Source organism: Stereum hirsutum (genome assembly GCF_000264905.1).
Source record: "Stereum hirsutum FP-91666 SS1 unplaced genomic scaffold STEHIscaffold_13, whole genome shotgun sequence".
Classification (NCBI taxonomy): Eukaryota; Fungi; Basidiomycota; class Agaricomycetes; order Russulales; family Stereaceae; genus Stereum; species Stereum hirsutum.
In genome coordinates this window covers 337596-356079 of record NW_006763143.1, presented here as the reverse complement: position 1 = coordinate 356079, position 18484 = coordinate 337596, and the positions used below count along the sequence as shown (strand labels likewise).

Genomic DNA, 18484 nt, shown 5'->3' with positions numbered 1-18484 from the left:
ATGACGAGAATAATGACGACGAGAAAAAGAAAAGTAGGCACGGAGACTGGTTTGATACGGGCTAGGGACACGTTGGGGTGGATGCTGGTGGATGTTGGGGAACGGTGGAGGAGAAGAGTGAACAGGGAATCCGGAGGAGACGGGGTTTCTCTTCGATGTGGGGCAAAGTTTACTCTGGCGGGCATGCTGGATGGACCAATCAATGGTGGTATCGGGTCGTTCAAGTACTCCATGTAGGTTATCAAAATACGAACATCCTTGATGCTACCTTTGGAGCGAAAACGCCGAGGACGAGGATCAGGATGTACTATCAGTGGCCCCTCGCTCGGACAAACCGTCGTTCGGACAGTGCCAAAAAACACGCCCAGTTCCCCATCGTACTTCTCAGTTCAATTTAAATTTTGAGTACAATAATAGCAGCGGAAGGCTGAATGGGGCGGAGGGCTTTTCGGGTACTTTGGCGAGCGCGGCTGTCCGAAACGACGGTTCCGCCCTCGGACAACGACCTTCCTCCCGAGCAATCTACGACAAAATTACATGCACATGTAGCTATAGTGGAAGGCACCATGCGTGCCGAATTTCGTGACAAGAGAACTTGTATTAGACCGTATCTGCAACCGTTTAAAACGACTTTAAAACGGTGATCCAACGGTGATCGGACCAATCGTCGAGTCCCGTGGGGCTTTAGCGAGGTCAAAAAATTCTTTGCAGATACGGTCTATTGCGTGAGCTAGATATTTTGCAGTCCGGGTTGTCCGAACGAGGGGCTAGTGACTCGGACGTTCACATTGACAATTCAGAATCACAAGCACAATGGTCGGCAAAAGCCGGATGGTGTCTTGTTCTTCCCACGATCTGTGAATATCGAGAGAACCTTGCATGCGCAAGCAAGGAGAAGTTGACACTGATGAGACAATGATCAGACCGGTTATGGATCCAATGTTTTGCCTAACATGAAACCAGAAGGGCGCAACAATATCAGTCCCAAGCAAATCCGTCCCAATGCCGCTTCATCTGAACTTGAACATTGACCTTTTCAAGTTGCTCGCGATCGCAGTTTGTTCAGGTTTGCGGTCATACAGTGGGAAAGGATACCACGGTCTTTAAAATTACAACGACGTTCCCGTCGCATACACGAACATAACAAATCATCAAAGCCATGAAGAGAAAAATAAAACCATCTCGATCATTCCATCATCGCCCTTTTGACCTCCCCCCCTCCCCTTTCCAAGAATGTGTCCACGTCCACGAATGGTAGCGAGGGGGAAAGAAAGCCGTATGCAAGAGGCGGAGAAAGAACGGACGCAAAATCAAAGACGCGATCGAAGGGAGTGAAGAAGCCCTATGCCTCCGACACGTCCGCACCCGTCTTCTCCGCGATGTTGTCTTCCTTGACGTCTTGGTGATGCTGGTGTTCGTGCATTTGGTCGAGGAGATGTGGTCGCCAGGCTGCCGAGCGCCATGGCTTGACACCAGAGGCGTACATTTCATCAACCTGGTCATGATCAAACGTTGACGCCCCGTCAGTATCAGCCGAATCAGACACGGTCTTCAACAAATGAAGAGGAGAGAAAGGTGGAGATCGGGAAAAAGAAGCAATGGGAAAAGGAAGGAAAAAGAAACCGCACCTCTTCGAGTGAGAGGCCTTTGGTCTCCGGGATTAGTAGGTAGACGTAGAACCATCCGAATACCAATGCACCAAAGAAGATGAGCAGAATCAATGGACCGATATCTACCGCAATCTTAGGTGCAAAGAATCCAAGCAGGAAATTCCAGATCCAATCTGTCCGGACCATTAGACTTATCCTAGACAATAAAAGAATAAAAGAAATCGACATACTGGTTGCGCTGCCCAGGGCAATACTTTTCGGCCTGACTCTGAGCGGAAAACTCTCGCCCAAAAAAACCCAGGGGGTCTTCGAATAATCGTCAGTGTTAATTGGATGTGGGAAGCAGCATTTGAGTAGAGGACTTACTGGCTACGTAAGCAGGCAGGGGGAGGAAGAGGGGGTCAGATTTCTTTTCGCTTTTAATCGCCGCGAACGCTAACTCACCCCCCAGAACATCGAGAACGAGAAGACGTGAAGGACCGCAAACGCAATGAGCGTGTCTCCCCCACGCTTGTTCCGCACGGTGAGTTGGTCGGTCGGTGTACCGGTCGGGGCGAGGGTGAAATGTCCAACGAGGGCGGCGATGAGGGCACAGATAGCTTCGAGTACGGAGCCGATGAGAAGCATCTGTTTCGTTCGCACACAGAGGTCAGATGCATAGTCGATGGTGCAGAGAAAGAGAGGCAGACGTACGTCACGACGACCGACGGTTTCGATGAGGTAGAGGGCGGGCGCGGTTCCAACGACGGAGACGGCACCGAGGATGGTCTGAATGACATAGGGCGAAAGCGTCGTACCCGCGCTCTTGAAGAACGTATCACCATAGTAGTCTGTTCAAGGTAACCAGTCAATCCTCCTCAGCTTCTTTCATCACACCGCAAAATCGAAGAAGAAAAAACTCACAGTAGAAGTTCTGTCCGTTCAGCTGCTGGATGAACTGCAACATCATTCCGTTCAACGTCCGCTTCCAGAGCTGGTTCCTCATGCTGAAACACTCGAGCCACGACGCTTTGCCACCCTCGTTCTCCGCATCGATGGCGAATTGGAGTTCTTCGAGGGTTTCGGTGACGAGGGCGTCTTCAGGCGGGACAGAATTAAGCTCGGCGACGACGAGACGGGCTTCGGCTTCGCGGCCGTGGTAGAGGAGGTGACGACTGTGTGGACATGGTCACCATATAAGCGCAATGCTCCGAAAGCTTTGATGAGAAGGGACGAGGGGGAGAGGAAACGCACGGTGATTCCGGAAGGAAGAAGATACCGCTGAGGAGGATGAGACCCCAAAGCATTTGGAGACCAACTGGGATACGCCACGACGCAGAGTTGCTGATGGTGTGTGTCCCAAGATCAATGATGTAGGACAAGAAGATACTGAAATGACAAAAGCAAATCAGAACACAATGCCTCGCTACCAACATCCCAGATGCGAAGGCCAGGCGGGGAACTTCGACATACCCCGTGATGATTTGCATTTGGTACAGAACCAACATACTGCCACGGATCGCTTTCGGCACTGTCTCACCGGTGTAGAGCGGTACGATAGCTATAGGGAGGTGAGATGCCGTTTGTCAGGCTTCTTCTACATGAGATACGAGCAAAAAAAAACGAGCGCACCAGAAAGGGCACCGACACCAAGACCTGCGATAAAACGTCCTATGGTGATTTGAACGATGGACCTATCGGTGGCCGTTTGGATGAGCACGCCGATGGTGAAAACGCCGGACCAGATGAGAATGGAAGGTCGTCGTCCGAGGCTGTCGGAGGTGAAGGCTTGGGCCAGCGAACCACTTGAGAAAGAGAAAACGTGTCAGCCACTTAGCCAGTTTCTCGTGCGAGGCGCATATCAGTAGGTATCTTACACGAAGGTTCTACACGAGTAAGGAGGTCAGATGGGGTGAAGAAAAGCAGGGCGAAAGGAAGAAGACGTACCCGGCGGAAAGTAGTGATGTGATGATGGATTGTCGACTGCTGTCGAGAACTCCGTCAACCCCGAAGCGGTCGATGAAATCAGGCATAATCAGACATCCCTACGAGCAGTAATATCAGTGGGCTAGTTGATGATGACAGTATGGATGGTGTGGAAGCTTACTGAGATGACACCGATGTCGTATCCGAAAAGAAATCCTGTAGGCAGAGACAAATCTGTTGCGCGAATGTCAGCTAAGGTGAGACAGAAGGGTACTAGCAGATTGAACGTACTAGTATTTTGATACAAGCAGTGATAATCTAGCCCTTTTACCTCCTGTACGTCCATATACCCAGTACAGTGATGTCAGTCCAACCGTCATGATGAGAAGAACAAAGGCCGTAGCGGCGCACCAAACGCAATGAAGATCGCGAGGACAATAGCTCTCCTATTCGATGGTACAGCAACCATCCTGATATCTCTTTGCGTCCAACAAGTGCAAAGCAAAGTCGCGTCCACAGCAGAAACCCAAAGTGAGAACACGAAAGGACGAAGAGAGGAGGTCACGCTCCATCAAGCAGAAGCTTTGACTCTTCTTATATATGCTTCCCCACCCTCGTACCCCGCTTCCATCCCATACGCGTTACGGCTGGCTTCTTTTCTCTCTGGGGACTGTGGAGCCCCACGACCCTCCCAAAATCAGAATTTGACCACGATCCCGGGGAGAGATGACCTTGACTAGGCGAGAGCGAAAGGTTCCGACTCCTGCCTGTGGTTTACGTTCAGTGTCAGATGATGGGTACGATCATGGTAGGCGGGCGTCTGGCGGTCCGGCGTGTAAAGATTGGCCGGTCCGCGAACGGAGCAGAGTTTACGGAGCTGGAGAGCCCGATAACTTTCACTGTGGGGGTTCATGAATGTAAGGTTAATATCAGCATACCACCACCAATTGTGTTATGGTAAGATGGTAATAATACGAGGAGTTTTTAAAAACGAGCTTGAAGATACCTCTCGAACTTACCAGCCTATCCCTGGGAAGAGGCGCAGGCGGCACTACTTCCATGACTGGTGACGTCGCAGAAAAGCGCTCGCTGCGCGCGTGCATCCCACGAGAACAAGAAAAGATCCGTTCTGCCGGTAGATAGAGTCTGTGACATGAGGAATGTGGGAGAAATTTTTTCTCGGTCATGCGTCGACCATCTCGCGTTTGACCTTGCGTCATGCAAAACCTGAACTTGGAACCAAAACAAAAGATTTACACATCAGTCTCATGCAATAAGACACAAGGAGAAGAAACATACTATTTATGGAAGACGCCGTATGGGAGTGGAGTGGTCTGGGGGGCTCGAGAGGCAGATACTTATCCTTATCCTGCGACGAGTCGGCCCCGATCGGTATGTTCAAGAATCCTGCGTAGACTGCCGTTTGAGGTTAACGCCACCGTTAACGTTCATTGATCTGATCGCAGAAGAAAAAAGAGACCGAGGAGCAAGCTGGAGCAAGAAGGTGAGAAGCCATAGCGACTCGGAGCGTTCATGTGGTGTAAGGGGGCAGGAGGGTCAGCTGGTACGAACAGAGCTCGCAAGCCCCTGAATTCATTTTCGCACCATTGCAGCTGCCACCGATGCCATATGCATGGAGGATATCATGCGCTCAAGGTAAGCAAACTCTTTGGCCGTAAAGACTGTGATTGCCCGGGATTCAAACCTCCGAGTCTCAAGAACTTAGCATGTCCTCAACTGGTCGGTACGAACCCGAAACACATTCATAAAGCCAAGGATTTAGTACCAGCAACGATCGTAATGGGAATCCTTTCTACACAGGCGCGTGTTTGAATGAGATATGAAGATAAATCAAGTGCGTGGCGTCGACGGAGGCTTGACATTCGGCTAAGTACCCAGCTTACGCGTCTTGACCTGCCCTAAAGCATGAACGCCGTCGCGTGTAGGCGCGACTTGCGGCAGACGCGCTGACCACCGTCGCTTCGTCCTCGCAGCTTCCTTTGTTGTTCAGCGTACTTCACGATACCACATAATCACAAACAAAATATTTACGAATGGCTACGACACTAGATATCAGGGCCTTGCTTATAGCTTCTCCCCCTACCACTCAGGCGGCAACCACGACGGGCGAGAAGAGGAAGCGTGCGCCGGCGAAGAAGCAGACGAGTGCTCAAGGCAATAGAAGGATCACCTTGGCTGATGGCGGTGAGAAATCTTTGGTCTGATAACTGATGGCTGTATGGGCGAGATGCTGAGATGTCTGTTTGGTGGTGTTGTAGAGGAAGTGGATGTAACGGGTATCAATGTGACGAGCGTGGTTGCGAGGCCTGAAGTAAGGTTTATGATCCCCATTTGTTGCTTTCTTTGTGCTCTGGTTCGCATGAAACTGACTCTGTATCGATCTTTTTGCGCGTGTCGTGCAGGTCCTGGAGGCGTTGAAGGCCCGGATTATTGAGGTGAGTTTGGGTTTGTGATACCTCGCCGGACAGGGGCCATAACGACGCGCTGTTGCCCCGCACTCGCCTCGCTGCTCCCCAACGCGCCTTCTCTACTCAAAGGTTTCTTAATGAACGGTCTCACTCATAAGCAGGCCCTAGTCTCAGAGTGAGGTACCGGTGATATAGACTCGGCCCTGGGTCATATCTGATATGTCGCCGACAGAATACGACTCTTCATGATTATCGAGATGTGAGGGTCTATACTGAAACAAAGAGTATACTTGAGACGCCCTTCTAGTTGGCATTGACCAAGTGTTCCCCTAAGCAATGTGTGGGTGCTCGAAGGGTAGCCTAACATCCGCCCGCACACTTATCAACAGATTTCCTTTACAATGTGGACCCCCAGCCCCTGTGCCTTTGCTTACATCCGCTATGACTTTCAGCTCGAGGATCAATTGGGTACCCAACCTCCGCCGGTGAAACGCGCTCGCAAGGCCGCCGCCTCTCCTGACGACGACAACGATAGCAAAGCCGGGCCCTCCACTTCTGCCGCAGCTGCTGTCGCTACTACTAGCAGCGGTCTCTCGAAAGCGGAAGAGAAGAAGACCAAGGTGCAGTTGAAGAAGATATTCGACAGGTTCGTCGCCTCGCTCGCATCTGCCTCTACCGTTCGCTCGCATACTGACTTGGTGCTGGAATTGCATAGAGTGAAGAAAGAGTGCAAATCCGACAACTGTAAGTTCCAAGGCGGGTCGAAGACGATCAAGATCGACGAGGTGCTCGAGCCTTCAGAGTTTGAGGCGATCTTTGGAGGGAAGGGCGTGCTCATCCAGCCGACGCCACAGAACAAACCGAAGTCGACCGTGACGATTATCGAATTCGTACGTTCATACTCCTACTCTCGTTCCACATCAATCGCAGTTGTTACACGACCCACCCGCTGATTTTAACTTCCCCTTGACCTCCTTCAGCGAAACACCGCCCAGGTCAACGCTCTCCTAGGACCCGATCTCACCAAGCAACTCCCACTGAAAGGCAACCGCTGGTCTAGAGGCGGCGTCCCTACCCGTACCTTTGGTGGTGGCTTTGGTGGCTTTGGGTCCACGTTCTCCAAGTCCGCGAAGCTGGGACAGTGCGATGTTGAGATTCAGAGCTTGGACGTGAATTATTCGAAGAATGGGATGAAGTGCACGCTTAAGTTTGAAGTGGGAGAGATCGGTGGTGGGGGGTGTGGGTATGGAGACTGGGATGATTACTAATAAATCTACTCCGTCTTTGTGCAACCGCTGTGGGGATGCTGGGCGTAGGGGAGGGGGGGGGCGGGCGGGCGGTTTGTAGGGATGCCTCTTTTCACTGCTTGTTTATTACCTCTTCTTTTTTGCGTGTTCATTGCTTCTGTTTCTGCTGCATCACTTCATGACTTACCCTTACTGGATCTCTTATTTTGCTCGCCTTTCGACTTGCATATATACCTTACTACTGTTATATAACTGTAACGCAGCTATGTAGCGTCATCGAGGCACGGCAATAAGGTGGAGAAAGAGCCGAATCTGGATCGTACCGGCGGCTGCCGACGATCTGGATTCTGGACGCCTGCGAGGCAACCCTCGACAACTCCCTTTCCCTCTTCCGTCCACCCATCCGTCCTCATTGTCCTCAGAGGTCTCCTTGCCGTCAACAGACCTTCTGTTTTACCCAGCTTTCTTCCTTGTTTTCACGGTCTATTCTCCCTATATCCAGTAAATTTTACTGCCCAAACGACTCCGCATCCGAATCAGCGAAACAACGAATGTCGTTCGTCAAACTCAGCATCTTCGGTACCTCGTTCGAGGTGCGATCTTTCTCTTGTTTGAAGGTGGTTGGTCGCGGGCTCATTGCGTGTTGGTTGTGTGGGATTGGATGGGAAGGTCACGACTCGATATGTCGACCTTCAACCTGTCGGAATGGGTACGTGTTTTTGTTAGCAAAGTCGAGATCGCCGCCCCGATCTTTGCTCGGTGAACTGGAGGACTGTACGCTGACTTTCTCGACTTGCAGGTGCCTTTGGTCTCGTATGGTGCGTTTGCACTTGGTTGTTGCCCGCATTCCGGTCTATCGTCGCTCACTGGACGTTGTGCCACCGTCCATATTTTCATTTATCGACCCTACTTCAATTTTCATACTCCTCGCTCCATAACCCTATTTTCTCCACTATCCGACGATCCCTCCCCAGTTCTGCCAAGGACCAGCTCACAGGCGCGTCCGTTGCGGTCAAGAAGATCATGAAGCCCTTCTCAACCCCTGTCCTCGCCAAGCGCACCTACCGCGAGCTCAAACTTCTCAAGCACATCCAGCACGAGAACATCATCTCCCTCTCTGACGTCTTTATCTCCCCCCTCGAGGACATCTATTTCGTCACTGAGCTCCTCGGTACGGATTTGCACCGGCTGTTGACGAGCAGGCCGTTGGAGAAGCAGTTCATTCAGTATTTCTTGTACCAGATCCTTGTGCGTTTCCGTCTCTTACTTGCTCTGATGTTCTTGTTTCTTGCGGCTGTGCTCGGGGATGTTTTGTGCTGTAATAGGGGGTTGGATTATCGGGGACATTGTGCGTCACATCATAGGCGCGTCTCCTGTGGGACAAGAGGGCGTGGTCCGCCTCATGCCTCCGATGACGGGGTTCTAGGCACATCTCCCGCTGCATCGCTCTCAGGATCACGCCCGAGTATCGTCGACGGCGTTGACCATAAATGTGCCTGGCGTCTCTATTAACTTCCACTTCCCACGAATTCGGAGGAATGTGTGGCGTCGACTGCGTCAACCATCGTATTGGCCTATCGAAGGGCTGGCGATGCAAAAATACTTTTTCTACGGTTTAAATTGTCTGGTAGGATGTGATGCTGACCTTTTGATGTATAGCGTGGCCTGAAATACGTGCACTCTGCCGGTGTCGTCCATCGTGATCTCGTAAGTAATATTTTTCTTCCCAAACGATACCTCTTGCTCACTCTTTTTGTGTTGCCTGAATTTTCACGCCTCCTGCGTAGAAACCCAGCAACATCCTCGTGAACGAGAATTGTGATCTGAAAATTTGTGACTTTGGCCTTGCCCGAATACAAGACCCGCAGATGACGGGCTACGTCTCGACACGGTACTACCGCGCGCCGGAGATCATGCTCACCTGGCAAAAGTATGACGTCGCGGTCGATATCTGGAGCACGGGATGTATCTTTGCGGAGATGTTGGAGGGGAAGCCATTGTTCCCGGGCAAAGACCGTACGTCTTTGCATCCTTTTTTCTTTGGCTGTCGTCTTGTTCTCTCAGAGGCGTGGCGTTTTGCTTTCTGGTGGAGATAAGGCGGCTATACTTATCATTCTGCTTGACTTCGTTTTTTCCGCATCACTGCCGGCTCTGCACCCTAACACTTCTTTGGTACTGACTCACAACTTCTGTCGTCGATGTTCTTCCTCCCAGACGTGAACCAGTTCAGCATCATTACCGAGTTGCTCGGTACGCCTCCCGATGACGTCATTGAGACAATCGCCAGCGAAAACGTACGTCCACACCTCTATCTATCTATGCCTATCCATCCATCCATCCATCTCTACCACAACTTCCAAATCCTTTCGTCATTTCTATCCATTCTCCAAAACTTCTTCTATTGGATCTCGGACCGTTCTCGCGGATTCATCCTTGTAACTGTACTTTGTACTATCTTTACTGACTTTCTTCTATATTCGTTTCTTCTACCCATGTTGGATATGTTCGCTCTGTCACGTTGGACTGGACTGCGGCGTTATGGGCGAATAGACGCTCAGGTTCGTACAATCTCTCCCGAAGAGGGAGCGTGTCCCCTTCAGTGAGAAGCTGAGGTGTAATGACGAGTCGGGTACGTATCAACTTTCCTTCGTCCTTAACCACTCCTTTTTTGCGCGGCTAACATACTTGTGACGATGGCTTATAGCGCTCGACCTGCTCGAGAAGATGCTCGTCTTCGACCCACGTAAACGTATCGATGCCACCGAGTCGCTCGCGCACGAGTATGTCGCACCGTATCATGATCCCACGGACGAGCCCGTCGCGAACGAGAAATTCGATTGGTCGTTCAACGACGCGGAGCTGCCGATCGATACTTGGAAGGTCATGATGTACAGCGAGATCCTCGACTTCCATCAGGTTTCGGACCCGGGTGCTGCGGATGGTGAGGCACCGTCGGGCGCGTTGGCTGGACCAGAGGGACAGTCGAGGTTGGGGAATGGGAACGTTGAGCATATCGGGAAGTAAATTCAGCGCGCATGAGATGCGGTTTGTCCGGAGAGCGAGAGGAGAGAGAGATTACGATCCATTCTTCAAGACCCCATGGACGATTTGGTGTTGTCGACGGACTTGTATTTTCTCTATTCTGCGAGCGTATATTCCTTTTATTCCCCCCTTCCCGTTTCTCCCTCGTCGGTGGCTTCCTCGTCGAGCTCTTTCTTGTTTGTGTGGTTGTGACTGTGCGTTCGTGCGTTTGTGTTTTTCTTCTTCTTTATTTTGTCGTGGTAGACCGTGTGAAGTGTCATCCGATGTCAATGTTCGTGTTCATGTTCCGTCCAGTCTCGTCCCTGTGTATTCCTGCCTCCATTCACGCATAGCATTCACGCATTCACTTTCCTTTCCATGTCCTACGTTCACGGAGTTCTTTCTTGCCCTAGCTGTTGGTCGATCCAGAGTCCTCGGGGGTTGTTAGTGTATCAGACGTCGTTGTCCTTGGGGAGAAGAAGAAACAGAAGAAGAAATGGTCACCGTGTTTTTTGTGTATAGCTGGTGCTTGTGAAGAATCGCGTGTACTTACTTACCCCACCCAGAGTCTTTGTCCGTGTCCGTGTCCGTGCCAGTTCAATCGCAGTATAACCCCGTACATATATCCTTTGACCTTCCTCTCCTAACCGCAGGCCGCACTGATCGAGATTCCTTGTCCCGTTTCGTTTCTTTCACCTTTCTTCCGGGGAATTTGTGAGCCTTATGTATTGCGACCTACGTCATCTCGTCTTTAGCTTTCGTCTCAGTACCCGACCCCACTCACCCGCAGACTCTAGTTTTATCTTGGCACCTTCCTTCCTTCCTTCTCTTTCTTGAAACGCTACCATACACGCGATCTTTTGTTGTTTACTTTCTGTGTCATTCACGTTTCTAGTCTCGTTTCGTCTCGTTTCGTTTTGTTTACGCCACTGTGATCTATGACTTGTCCTATAATCCTGTAGCTGCATTAATTCTGTCCTTGCATACGAAGGGATACGATATTTTATTGCATTGCATCAGTACTTGAAGTCTGCACCTAACGTCCGCCTCTTGCGTATTCACCGCCCCTGGTTTCCCCATCTCTCTACTACCGATCACATCGTAAATCGCCGTTCACTTCTTGCCTCGCACCAGACATCTATCACTACCCATGCAAAATCAGATCAGCGCTAGCCTTCACGCTTTCCTCCAACCCAATGAAACCCTCCCTCCCCATCCCCCTCAACAGTTCCACACTCCTGTTCCGAGCGTCCACTGTACTCAGATCTTCTGGTTCGTCCTTGGGACCCTCCGGCCATTCTCGGTCGGGGTAAAGGCGACGCAGGATAGCGAGGACGCGGGACCAGCTGAACGTCTCTGAATAGGCGAAGATACGTTCGGAGACGACGTTGGGGTCTGTCAGAGCGGCGACGTGCAGGCGGGCGGAGTCGCGTGCATCGACGAACCATTCTGTTCAGAGCAATGTTGGTTGTTCAAGAGTTAGTATTACTCAATAAGTTGCGTGGAAGAGGGTATATAGGACAGAAGGAAGGAAATAAACTTACGAGGAGGAACTGCGTCCTTTATAAATCCTGTATCGCCCTTAACCAACCTCCGCATCCAGACCAACGTCTCCGAGCTCTGAGTGTCATGCAGCGACGGTCCGAAGTTCACGCACGGCAACACGCTATTCACTACAAGTCTCCTCTTCTGTCCCGCCGTTCCCGCCTTTATCTCCGCATCCAAGTCCTTCGCGAACTTGAAACAGGCTTTCTCCGACTCCATCTTACTAGTCGCGTAAACCGCCCACTTCTTCTGATCAGTATACGGCGGCGGAGCCCATGCTAACTCGGGCGCCTCGTCGTTCCATGTGGAGGTAGTGATGACACGGGGCTTGTTATGGACGATGAAGCCAGTAGTGCTGGAGGAGGAGGTGTAGACGAAGCGGAGAGGTGTGTCACCTTTAGTGAGAGAGGCGGCGCGGAGGAGGGAGAGGGTTCCGGAGACGGTCTCAGGGATTACCTCGTGGGGATTGGAGGAGAGGGAGACGTTGGTAGCGACGTGCGCGATCCCAGAGACACCTGTGATGCCGGGTGAATGAAAGTCGTGCGTTTAGAATTGGAATGACGTCCACAGTTATGAGCACAAGCAGGGAGAGACTAGTAAGCAGGGTAAACCGACCTTTTACTGCTTCATCCCATGCTCCCTCCGCGTCCACCTTCGGCACGACGACCGTCTCAAACCTCCCCGGCCCATACTTCTCGTCGAACAGATCTCTGATCCATTGGGTGCGAGAAGCGTTGCGGACAGTCCCGCGGACGTTGTAGCCAGCGGAGAGGAGCTGATCTGCGAGGTGGGAGGCGATGTAGCCGTTTACGCCTGTGACGAGGACTGTGGAACCTTTAGGGATAGCTGTGGCCATGATTCAAGTGGGAATGTGAGTCGAGTTTGGGTGTGTAAAATATAGCTGAGGTGCGAAGGTTTGGTGGCCGTTCCCCTTTTATACTGTAAACGGGATATCCGGATAATGTGGGTCCTCTTGTTTCTTGGCTGTGGATCAGGACTCGCGGTTGTGGGTCTGAAAGATCAGCTGTGAACCAAACCCACTCAGCGAAGACTTCACCTGAACGCAAACTAGGACTGCATGTTTGGGAGGGGGTTCAGACCCACACATTGTACCCACTAGCTCTCCGTAGTAGAAGCCTGCTGGTCGAGAGAAACGCTGAGAAAGAGGAGACACAAGCGCCGGTATGAACAAGGTGGCGATTCCATAGAACCATAACCGACGCGAAGACGAGCACCGTCGCTTTGAGAACCCAGAGTCAGAGGCGGCCATACCGAAGTATCCACTCGAGAAAGCGATTCGGAAACGCAAGTCTTCCGGCACATAAGATGCAAGTGAAAAGTTGTCACTGGGTGGTTTTCGGTAGCGCTTTACCAGTAGTAGGAGTTTTTCCTGAAGCGCAGAAACACGAACGCAGTCTAACGGGGCCAGACTCTGAGTCCAATCAAGAATTAAACTTAGCCTCCTGTCTGTGCACGTAGACCTCTAAACCCCTCGCAGACTTCCTACGGGAGGTCATCCACTGACCAGCTACCCGTTGGATGCTGAGAATGGGTCCAAACCGCACACTGGACGAGCTTCGGCAGCTTCACGCGTGGTGGCAGAGGTTTTCACGCCGGCAAAGGAAGCCCTGGATCTGTGCCTATAGGTTAGGTTCAGGGGATCATTCCTACGGATAGCCGCTCACCTGTATTCGGATCTAAGTGACGTAGAATACTCCAACATAACTTCACTTTTGAGACATGGTGGTCAGGAACGAGAGTGAACGCGACGATAACCTTAGTTAATCCTGCGCCACAATACACTTCCGCACGTGGCAGTGGCGGCGCGTTTACAAAATCAACTTGAACACTCTGTTCTTCACCACACCCAGTCAAATTAGTTTTATTGAAGACGTCCTTTTCTAATTTCTCCGAACCTCGTTCTCCGGGTAGACCAGCGCTCTTCCTTTCTCTTCCTTGCCGCTGAGTGGTGGTTGGCTTTGTTTTTGTGACTTGTGTGGCCAACACAGAACAGTCGAGTCGGCGGACATTTAATCAATCTTTACTTTGCTTCCTAGGCCATTTCACCCCCTTGGCAGCGTTCAAGGGACGTGTCAGAGTGGTTGATTGCAGTATTTCCTTCTTGTGTTTTACGGCGGCATCACTCGATCCTCGCTGTCTAGTGACTTCTGATTCGGAACAGCTGTTCTTAGCTCCATGCGTCCTTCCTTTCCTACGACACCATACAACCTGAAAAATCGCTCCAAGAGTCCCGCCAATACGGAGTCACCATCCATAGCCATCGAGAAGGGCTCGCGCAGCCTACGCAGCCGCCCTCCCCCTCTCACTTTCCGTCATGGACAGAGCGCGAGCACTGGGTCGGGTTCCATTAAATCCAGTCATTCCACATCCTTGAGCGAGAGTTCACGGCATTCCTTAAGATACGAACGGAGGATGGCGGTTTGGGTGGTGTTGCTGGTGTTGGCGACTGTAGGGTGTTTCGCGGGTGCTTGGGTGCTGTATGTTCTCGGGAAACGAAGTGAGTTCGTTCACTTCAATCGCATCTCTTCGAGTGGGCCTATTTAGGGGCATATTCTGGTTTCGATGACTGTTCGCTTGGTCGGTTTGAGTCTGACCTTTTTGAACGTTGTAGAGCCAGCATCGCACAAGGGCCTATGGTGAACCCCGACCCAAGACCACCTTGACAGCACACCTACATTGAACGACTTGCCACGCTCCGATTATACGACCTACTCTCTAACCCGAAGACATAATAATCTCGATACTTCTGTCCTGTTCGCATCATCGTGCCACAGTTGTTTTGTCTCACATTCATGCCCATATCACCTATCGTTATACTCCTTCGTTCTTCAACCGAGTTCTCTCCATACCTCAGGCTCGTCTCGATTCACATTCACACAGAGAGCGAACCATCGCGGACATTAGGTTTACTGAATCTCAAAGCATGTTGTGCTATGTCGAACCCATCTCGATATGTATCGTCAGTGCAAATGATGGTATTACATTATATACAATACTCAAGTGTACGAAGGCTTCACACATACGAGAGCGCATAGTCACCGGGTCCACTCGCTCGGACAAATCAAGAAAAGAGAAGCGTAGATACAAAGCAATAGATGCCCAAGAAAGTTATCCAAGAAATTCGACGTTCATATAAAGTGGGCTGCACGCGTGAGCCGTCGGGGAGCTCAGGGGCAGCAGCGCTTCTCCGTGTTTTGGCGGTGCAACGCTGCAACGTTGATGGCAGCCGAACGCGCCCTTACGCATCTGGTCCAGGTTGCGTCTCGCGTTGGAAAGTCGCTGTGGTCCAGCCATAACACCTTCGAAGGCGAGCACCGATCCTGAAAGCAAAGGCCATGTCAGTCGCTAGCTACAGCCGTACGAGGAGAATCGACATTTGATCGACGCACCATTTCAGCAGCGGTGGTGTCAATGTCGAGTCTGGGTGAGGCTGAAAGAAATAGAGATAAGCTCATAGTCGAAAGGCGGGAGAGTGAATTGCGACCTACACGATGGAAAGTTATGGGCCTGGCCGTGCGTGCAGGAGGATCAAACCGCACTGACGACCCCGCGGTCTCATAGACCTCGAAGCCAACCCTTCATAGTCTATGATTAGCATGCGTGGTCACAAGGATCCTCCGACTCACTCACCTTTTCATGGCCTGTTATACCGAGCGGTGGATGCAGGCCTCAGCGCGACTACTGTTTGAATAACAGTGGAAGGACGTACACGTTCAAAGTCGCCCCATCGTACCTGACCCTTTTTCTCAGCCACATCGGCCGTATCCTTGGTGTGCTCGTCGAGGTCGAGGACTTTGTGGAAAATCTTCGTACCAAGACAAAACTTAGCCCCACGCAAAGAAAAAAAAGAGAGACGACCGTCGAAACCTACATTTAGTGTTTTCTTTCCGAGTTTGAATTCAGCGGGGAGCACATCAGGCAAAGCGTCGAAACGGTCTGCCTCATCCGACTCGACAACTTCCTCTACAACGACCTGGGGTTCCTTGATCTCGGAAACACTGTCAGTTGCTTTTCGAGTCTTCTTTTTCTTCTTCTTAGGCGCCGCCTCTTTAGCCGCTTCTGTGCGATACGCATGTCCCGAGGTAGCGGTAGACTCTCCAGGATTTGTTACGGGAATGGTCTCCTTAAACGTTTGTCTCGGCGGAGCTGGAGTCGTCGCCGCTTCCAACTTCAAGTTTCTAGCGCTCAACATAGTATCGAACATGCGGAAGAGGGACTTGGTGAGCGACGGCCTCTCTGGATCCTTCGGCGAGTAAAAGCCAAAGGATTTGGCCACAGACCCTGAAGCTCCAGGCGCGTCGAGTCGACAAGCACCATCATAAAACGCTGCATCGATCTCAAGCCAGGTCTTTTCGAAAATTTCCATGAAGGCAGTGGGTGAGATAGATGGTCCGGACACGTAGGCTTGAGTGAGTGAGTAGATATTGCCTGGGTAGATGACAGCTCGTAGAAGATCGGTTTCGGCACGAATAAAAGCGCCGACAGGGCTTGACATGCGTTGCCAGTAGTTGACGGGTTTGATCAGATTTGGGTTCATGCGGAGAATGGTTGGGAGGAAGTCGGGGAGGGACGCGAGACCTTGAGGCTCTGAAGCAAGGGATAGGTAATGGCTTTTGAGTCCTTCGCCGAAGTCGCTATGCATGAAGTCATAGAGAAACTCTTCGACTGATATAATACAAAGAGTAGGCATTAGCCATCGAAGAAGAGCACCAAGGCATGAGACGATGTACCTATCGATATATCGCCCAACTCGTCAAAGAATTCCGCCGAGAACTTATTGAGTTCTGTTGGGTCTTCGGACTAGGTAGTTGTCGTGTCAGACCAAAGAATGTAGGACGATGATATTATGCTGCACTCACCATTACTTTCCCGATGTCTCGGCAAAAGCACAGTATGTCGGGTTTTTCATGATGTGCGACGACCACTCTCTCAATGTCACTCAGTTGTGCTGACGCTGACGCATACCTATACCGTTCCTTCACCTGAATGACGCTCTGGCTGTCTGGTTCCGGTTTCTGCGTAAGTTATTAGTAGCCGATTTCGATGGAATGTCTCAGAATAGATGTAATCTTACACGGTAGCGATTGAACAACGGCCGAAATGCTTCGCACCAGGTCAAGCTGTCTATAAATACAACCCTCATCTGAGCTGGAGGAAAGAGGATTGCATCATTAATATATTTCGAGTCAAGTCTGAACACCAAAAATCAGGGTAATGGGCACGTACAAAGTAACTCGTACACCCGGGAGGTACAGCCTACAAGGCGCCACATGAGTTTGAAATCCTTTTTGTACGCCCTCTCGAGGGACGACGCAGTCGTGATACCCATCCGAGCGATGTCTTCGAATAAACGAGTCGTTTCTGACCACGCCATGTATGCAATCTATACGATGATGAACATCTCCTTGTAGGGTAGTACGGGCAAGAGGGAATGTCTACTCGCCGACATTTTCATCATACTTGACTTGAAGGCATAATCCATCTGAACAGCTTGAAACTTCTGTGGATCGAGCTTGTAAACCCAGTCGTGCGAAATTGTGCTTTGCGCTCGGCGCTCGATGCGGGCGAATAGCATTTTGGGTTCACTTCGCCATGCTTCAAGTGTATCCTTGGTCTTATCCTATCTCGAACAGGGATCAAAATGTGGGCCAGTGTGCTTGAGCTTCGAGCTCACGTATTCAGATATGGCAATTGATCGAAGCCATGCAAGGTTGAGAGGAGGGGATTTGTGACCAGAGGTATCCGCCTCTGCAGAATGTCGGGAAAGAGTCAGAATTAGGTTGACAATCAGAGTTCAAAAGGACTAGCCGTGTCGACGCTATAATTTGATTGACATAGGGGTGAACAGATGAGCACATGCAACCAAACTCGAGATGAGAATACCTTACAGTGAGCCAATCAATGGAGCTTTCGCCACGACGTCGCCTGTATCAACGAGTGAAGTCAGTTCAAAGTACCGACGTATCGAAAGCTAAGTGATGACTTGATGCTGGGAAGTGTTCGAGGGGGAGTGCCGATCATCTTCACCCCTGTGAATCGGTGGTAGCTCTTCAAGGCGTCCATGTCCACGCCTCAAAAAGCCGAGTTCAGCTGAAATGGATGAAAAAGTTGGCCATAGCACTCACCCAGTTCCACCTATAGCGAAGGGGGAATGAAAATCAGTGGAACGGAAGGATATCTCTATCTTACAAACTCACGGCAGCCTCGTTGAATATGAGTTCTCTGTCCTTGAGCCAGGGTTTCCTCCTGCTGGCAGGCTGCCGGGGGTACGCTGCCATTTTCGCTGCCAACACAGGACCGAACTCCTACACCAACCTGACTATTTTCGGTAACCGGTAGACATGAAGATACCTAGCGAGAACGTACCATATTTCGTACTCTCGCAATCCGGCAGGGGTGCGGATGTAATCAACGGCATTGGAGAGCCATTCGGCCATGAAAGGACTCGTATGCCATCTCTTAGCTCGTTGAGCATGGATGGATGCCATAATACGGCCTGTCTGGCTCGATGCGAACTAAACCAGAAGAAAGTGAAGGGATATTTATCGTTCCCTAGTACCGTGAAGTTCGCGTTTCGCGGTCAAGTCGCGATCGTGACAGTTGGTGCTAGGTAGTCACAGATCAAGTCAATATGACAAGACCCGTCATGGTGTCACGGACGCGCCGAAGCGCGTCTTTCCAGTCTTGCAGCCATACCCTCCGTTTT

General features: G+C 51.0%; 5 protein-coding genes across 5 annotated transcripts; 2 read left to right on the top strand and 3 right to left on the bottom strand.

The window, feature by feature from the left end:
- Positions 1-1342: 1342 nt before the first annotated feature.
- On the bottom strand, positions 1343-3984 carry STEHIDRAFT_159863 (sugar transporter; the record flags this gene model as incomplete). Its single annotated transcript, XM_007307355.1, has 13 exons — positions 1343-1495; positions 1629-1783; positions 1841-1916; positions 2055-2237; positions 2304-2440; positions 2514-2764; positions 2844-2978; positions 3063-3150; positions 3222-3394; positions 3467-3475; positions 3537-3634; positions 3697-3749; positions 3927-3984. The coding sequence occupies 13 exons, from the start codon at positions 3982-3984 to the stop codon at positions 1343-1345; spliced, it is 1569 nt and encodes a 522-aa protein (XP_007307417.1).
- A 1523-nt stretch (positions 3985-5507) lies between these two features.
- On the top strand, positions 5508-7243 carry STEHIDRAFT_170587 (uncharacterized protein). Its single transcript, XM_007307354.1, has 6 exons — positions 5508-5720; positions 5795-5847; positions 5939-5971; positions 6397-6590; positions 6660-6834; positions 6925-7243. Exons 1-6 carry the CDS (start codon positions 5570-5572, stop codon positions 7210-7212), a joined length of 894 nt encoding a protein of 297 aa, XP_007307416.1. The 5' UTR covers positions 5508-5569; the 3' UTR covers positions 7213-7243.
- A 341-nt stretch (positions 7244-7584) lies between these two features.
- STEHIDRAFT_148843 (kinase-like protein) lies at positions 7585-11227 on the top strand. Its single transcript, XM_007307353.1, has 9 exons — positions 7585-7784; positions 7861-7900; positions 7991-8009; positions 8166-8439; positions 8851-8898; positions 8979-9207; positions 9406-9485; positions 9742-9820; positions 9896-11227. The coding sequence occupies exons 1-9, from the start codon at positions 7743-7745 to the stop codon at positions 10213-10215; spliced, it is 1131 nt and encodes a 376-aa protein (XP_007307415.1). The 5' UTR covers positions 7585-7742; the 3' UTR covers positions 10216-11227.
- Positions 11228-11356: 129 nt separating this feature from the next.
- On the bottom strand, positions 11357-12613 carry STEHIDRAFT_101371 (NAD-P-binding protein; the record flags this gene model as incomplete). The annotated part of the gene is made up of 3 exons (XM_007307352.1): positions 11357-11661; positions 11757-12272; positions 12373-12613. 3 exons carry the CDS (start codon positions 12611-12613, stop codon positions 11357-11359), a joined length of 1062 nt encoding a protein of 353 aa, XP_007307414.1.
- A 2133-nt stretch (positions 12614-14746) lies between these two features.
- On the bottom strand, positions 14747-18289 carry STEHIDRAFT_123708 (uncharacterized protein). The gene is made up of 17 exons (XM_007307351.1): positions 18145-18289; positions 17976-18093; positions 17904-17913; positions 17667-17849; positions 17587-17596; positions 17453-17526; positions 17222-17398; positions 17005-17161; positions 16853-16926; positions 16638-16793; positions 16509-16578; positions 15650-16443; positions 15488-15583; positions 15409-15419; positions 15267-15354; positions 15168-15208; positions 14747-15098 (listed from the first exon to the last, which is right to left on the bottom strand). Exons 7-17 carry the CDS (start codon positions 17351-17353, stop codon positions 15017-15019), a joined length of 1701 nt encoding a protein of 566 aa, XP_007307413.1. The 5' UTR covers positions 17354-17398; positions 17453-17526; positions 17587-17596; positions 17667-17849; positions 17904-17913; positions 17976-18093; positions 18145-18289; the 3' UTR covers positions 14747-15016.
- Positions 18290-18484: the final 195 nt, after the last annotated feature.

Coding starts and splice junctions, on each gene's coding strand:
- STEHIDRAFT_123708 (XM_007307351.1), bottom strand. CDS start 17,353: ATGCTATTCGCCCGCATCGAGCGCCGAGCGCAAAGCACAATTTCGCAC. Junction 16,794..16,852: donor CGTTGTTCAATCGCTACCGT/GTAAGATTACAT, acceptor TAACTTACGCAG/AAACCGGAACCAGACAGCCA. Junction 15,584..15,649: donor TCGGAAAGAAAACACTAAAT/GTAGGTTTCGAC, acceptor CTTGGTACGAAG/ATTTTCCACAAAGTCCTCGA.
- STEHIDRAFT_148843 (XM_007307353.1), top strand. CDS start 7,743: ATGTCGTTCGTCAAACTCAGCATCTTCGGTACCTCGTTCGAG. Junction 8,440..8,850: donor ATTTCTTGTACCAGATCCTT/GTGCGTTTCCGT, acceptor TTTGATGTATAG/CGTGGCCTGAAATACGTGCA. Junction 9,821..9,895: donor GAGGTGTAATGACGAGTCGG/GTACGTATCAAC, acceptor GATGGCTTATAG/CGCTCGACCTGCTCGAGAAG.
- STEHIDRAFT_170587 (XM_007307354.1), top strand. CDS start 5,570: ATGGCTACGACACTAGATATCAGGGCCTTGCTTATAGCTTCTCCCCCT. Junction 5,848..5,938: donor GCGTGGTTGCGAGGCCTGAA/GTAAGGTTTATG, acceptor CGTGTCGTGCAG/GTCCTGGAGGCGTTGAAGGC. Junction 6,591..6,659: donor TTGAAGAAGATATTCGACAG/GTTCGTCGCCTC, acceptor GGAATTGCATAG/AGTGAAGAAAGAGTGCAAAT.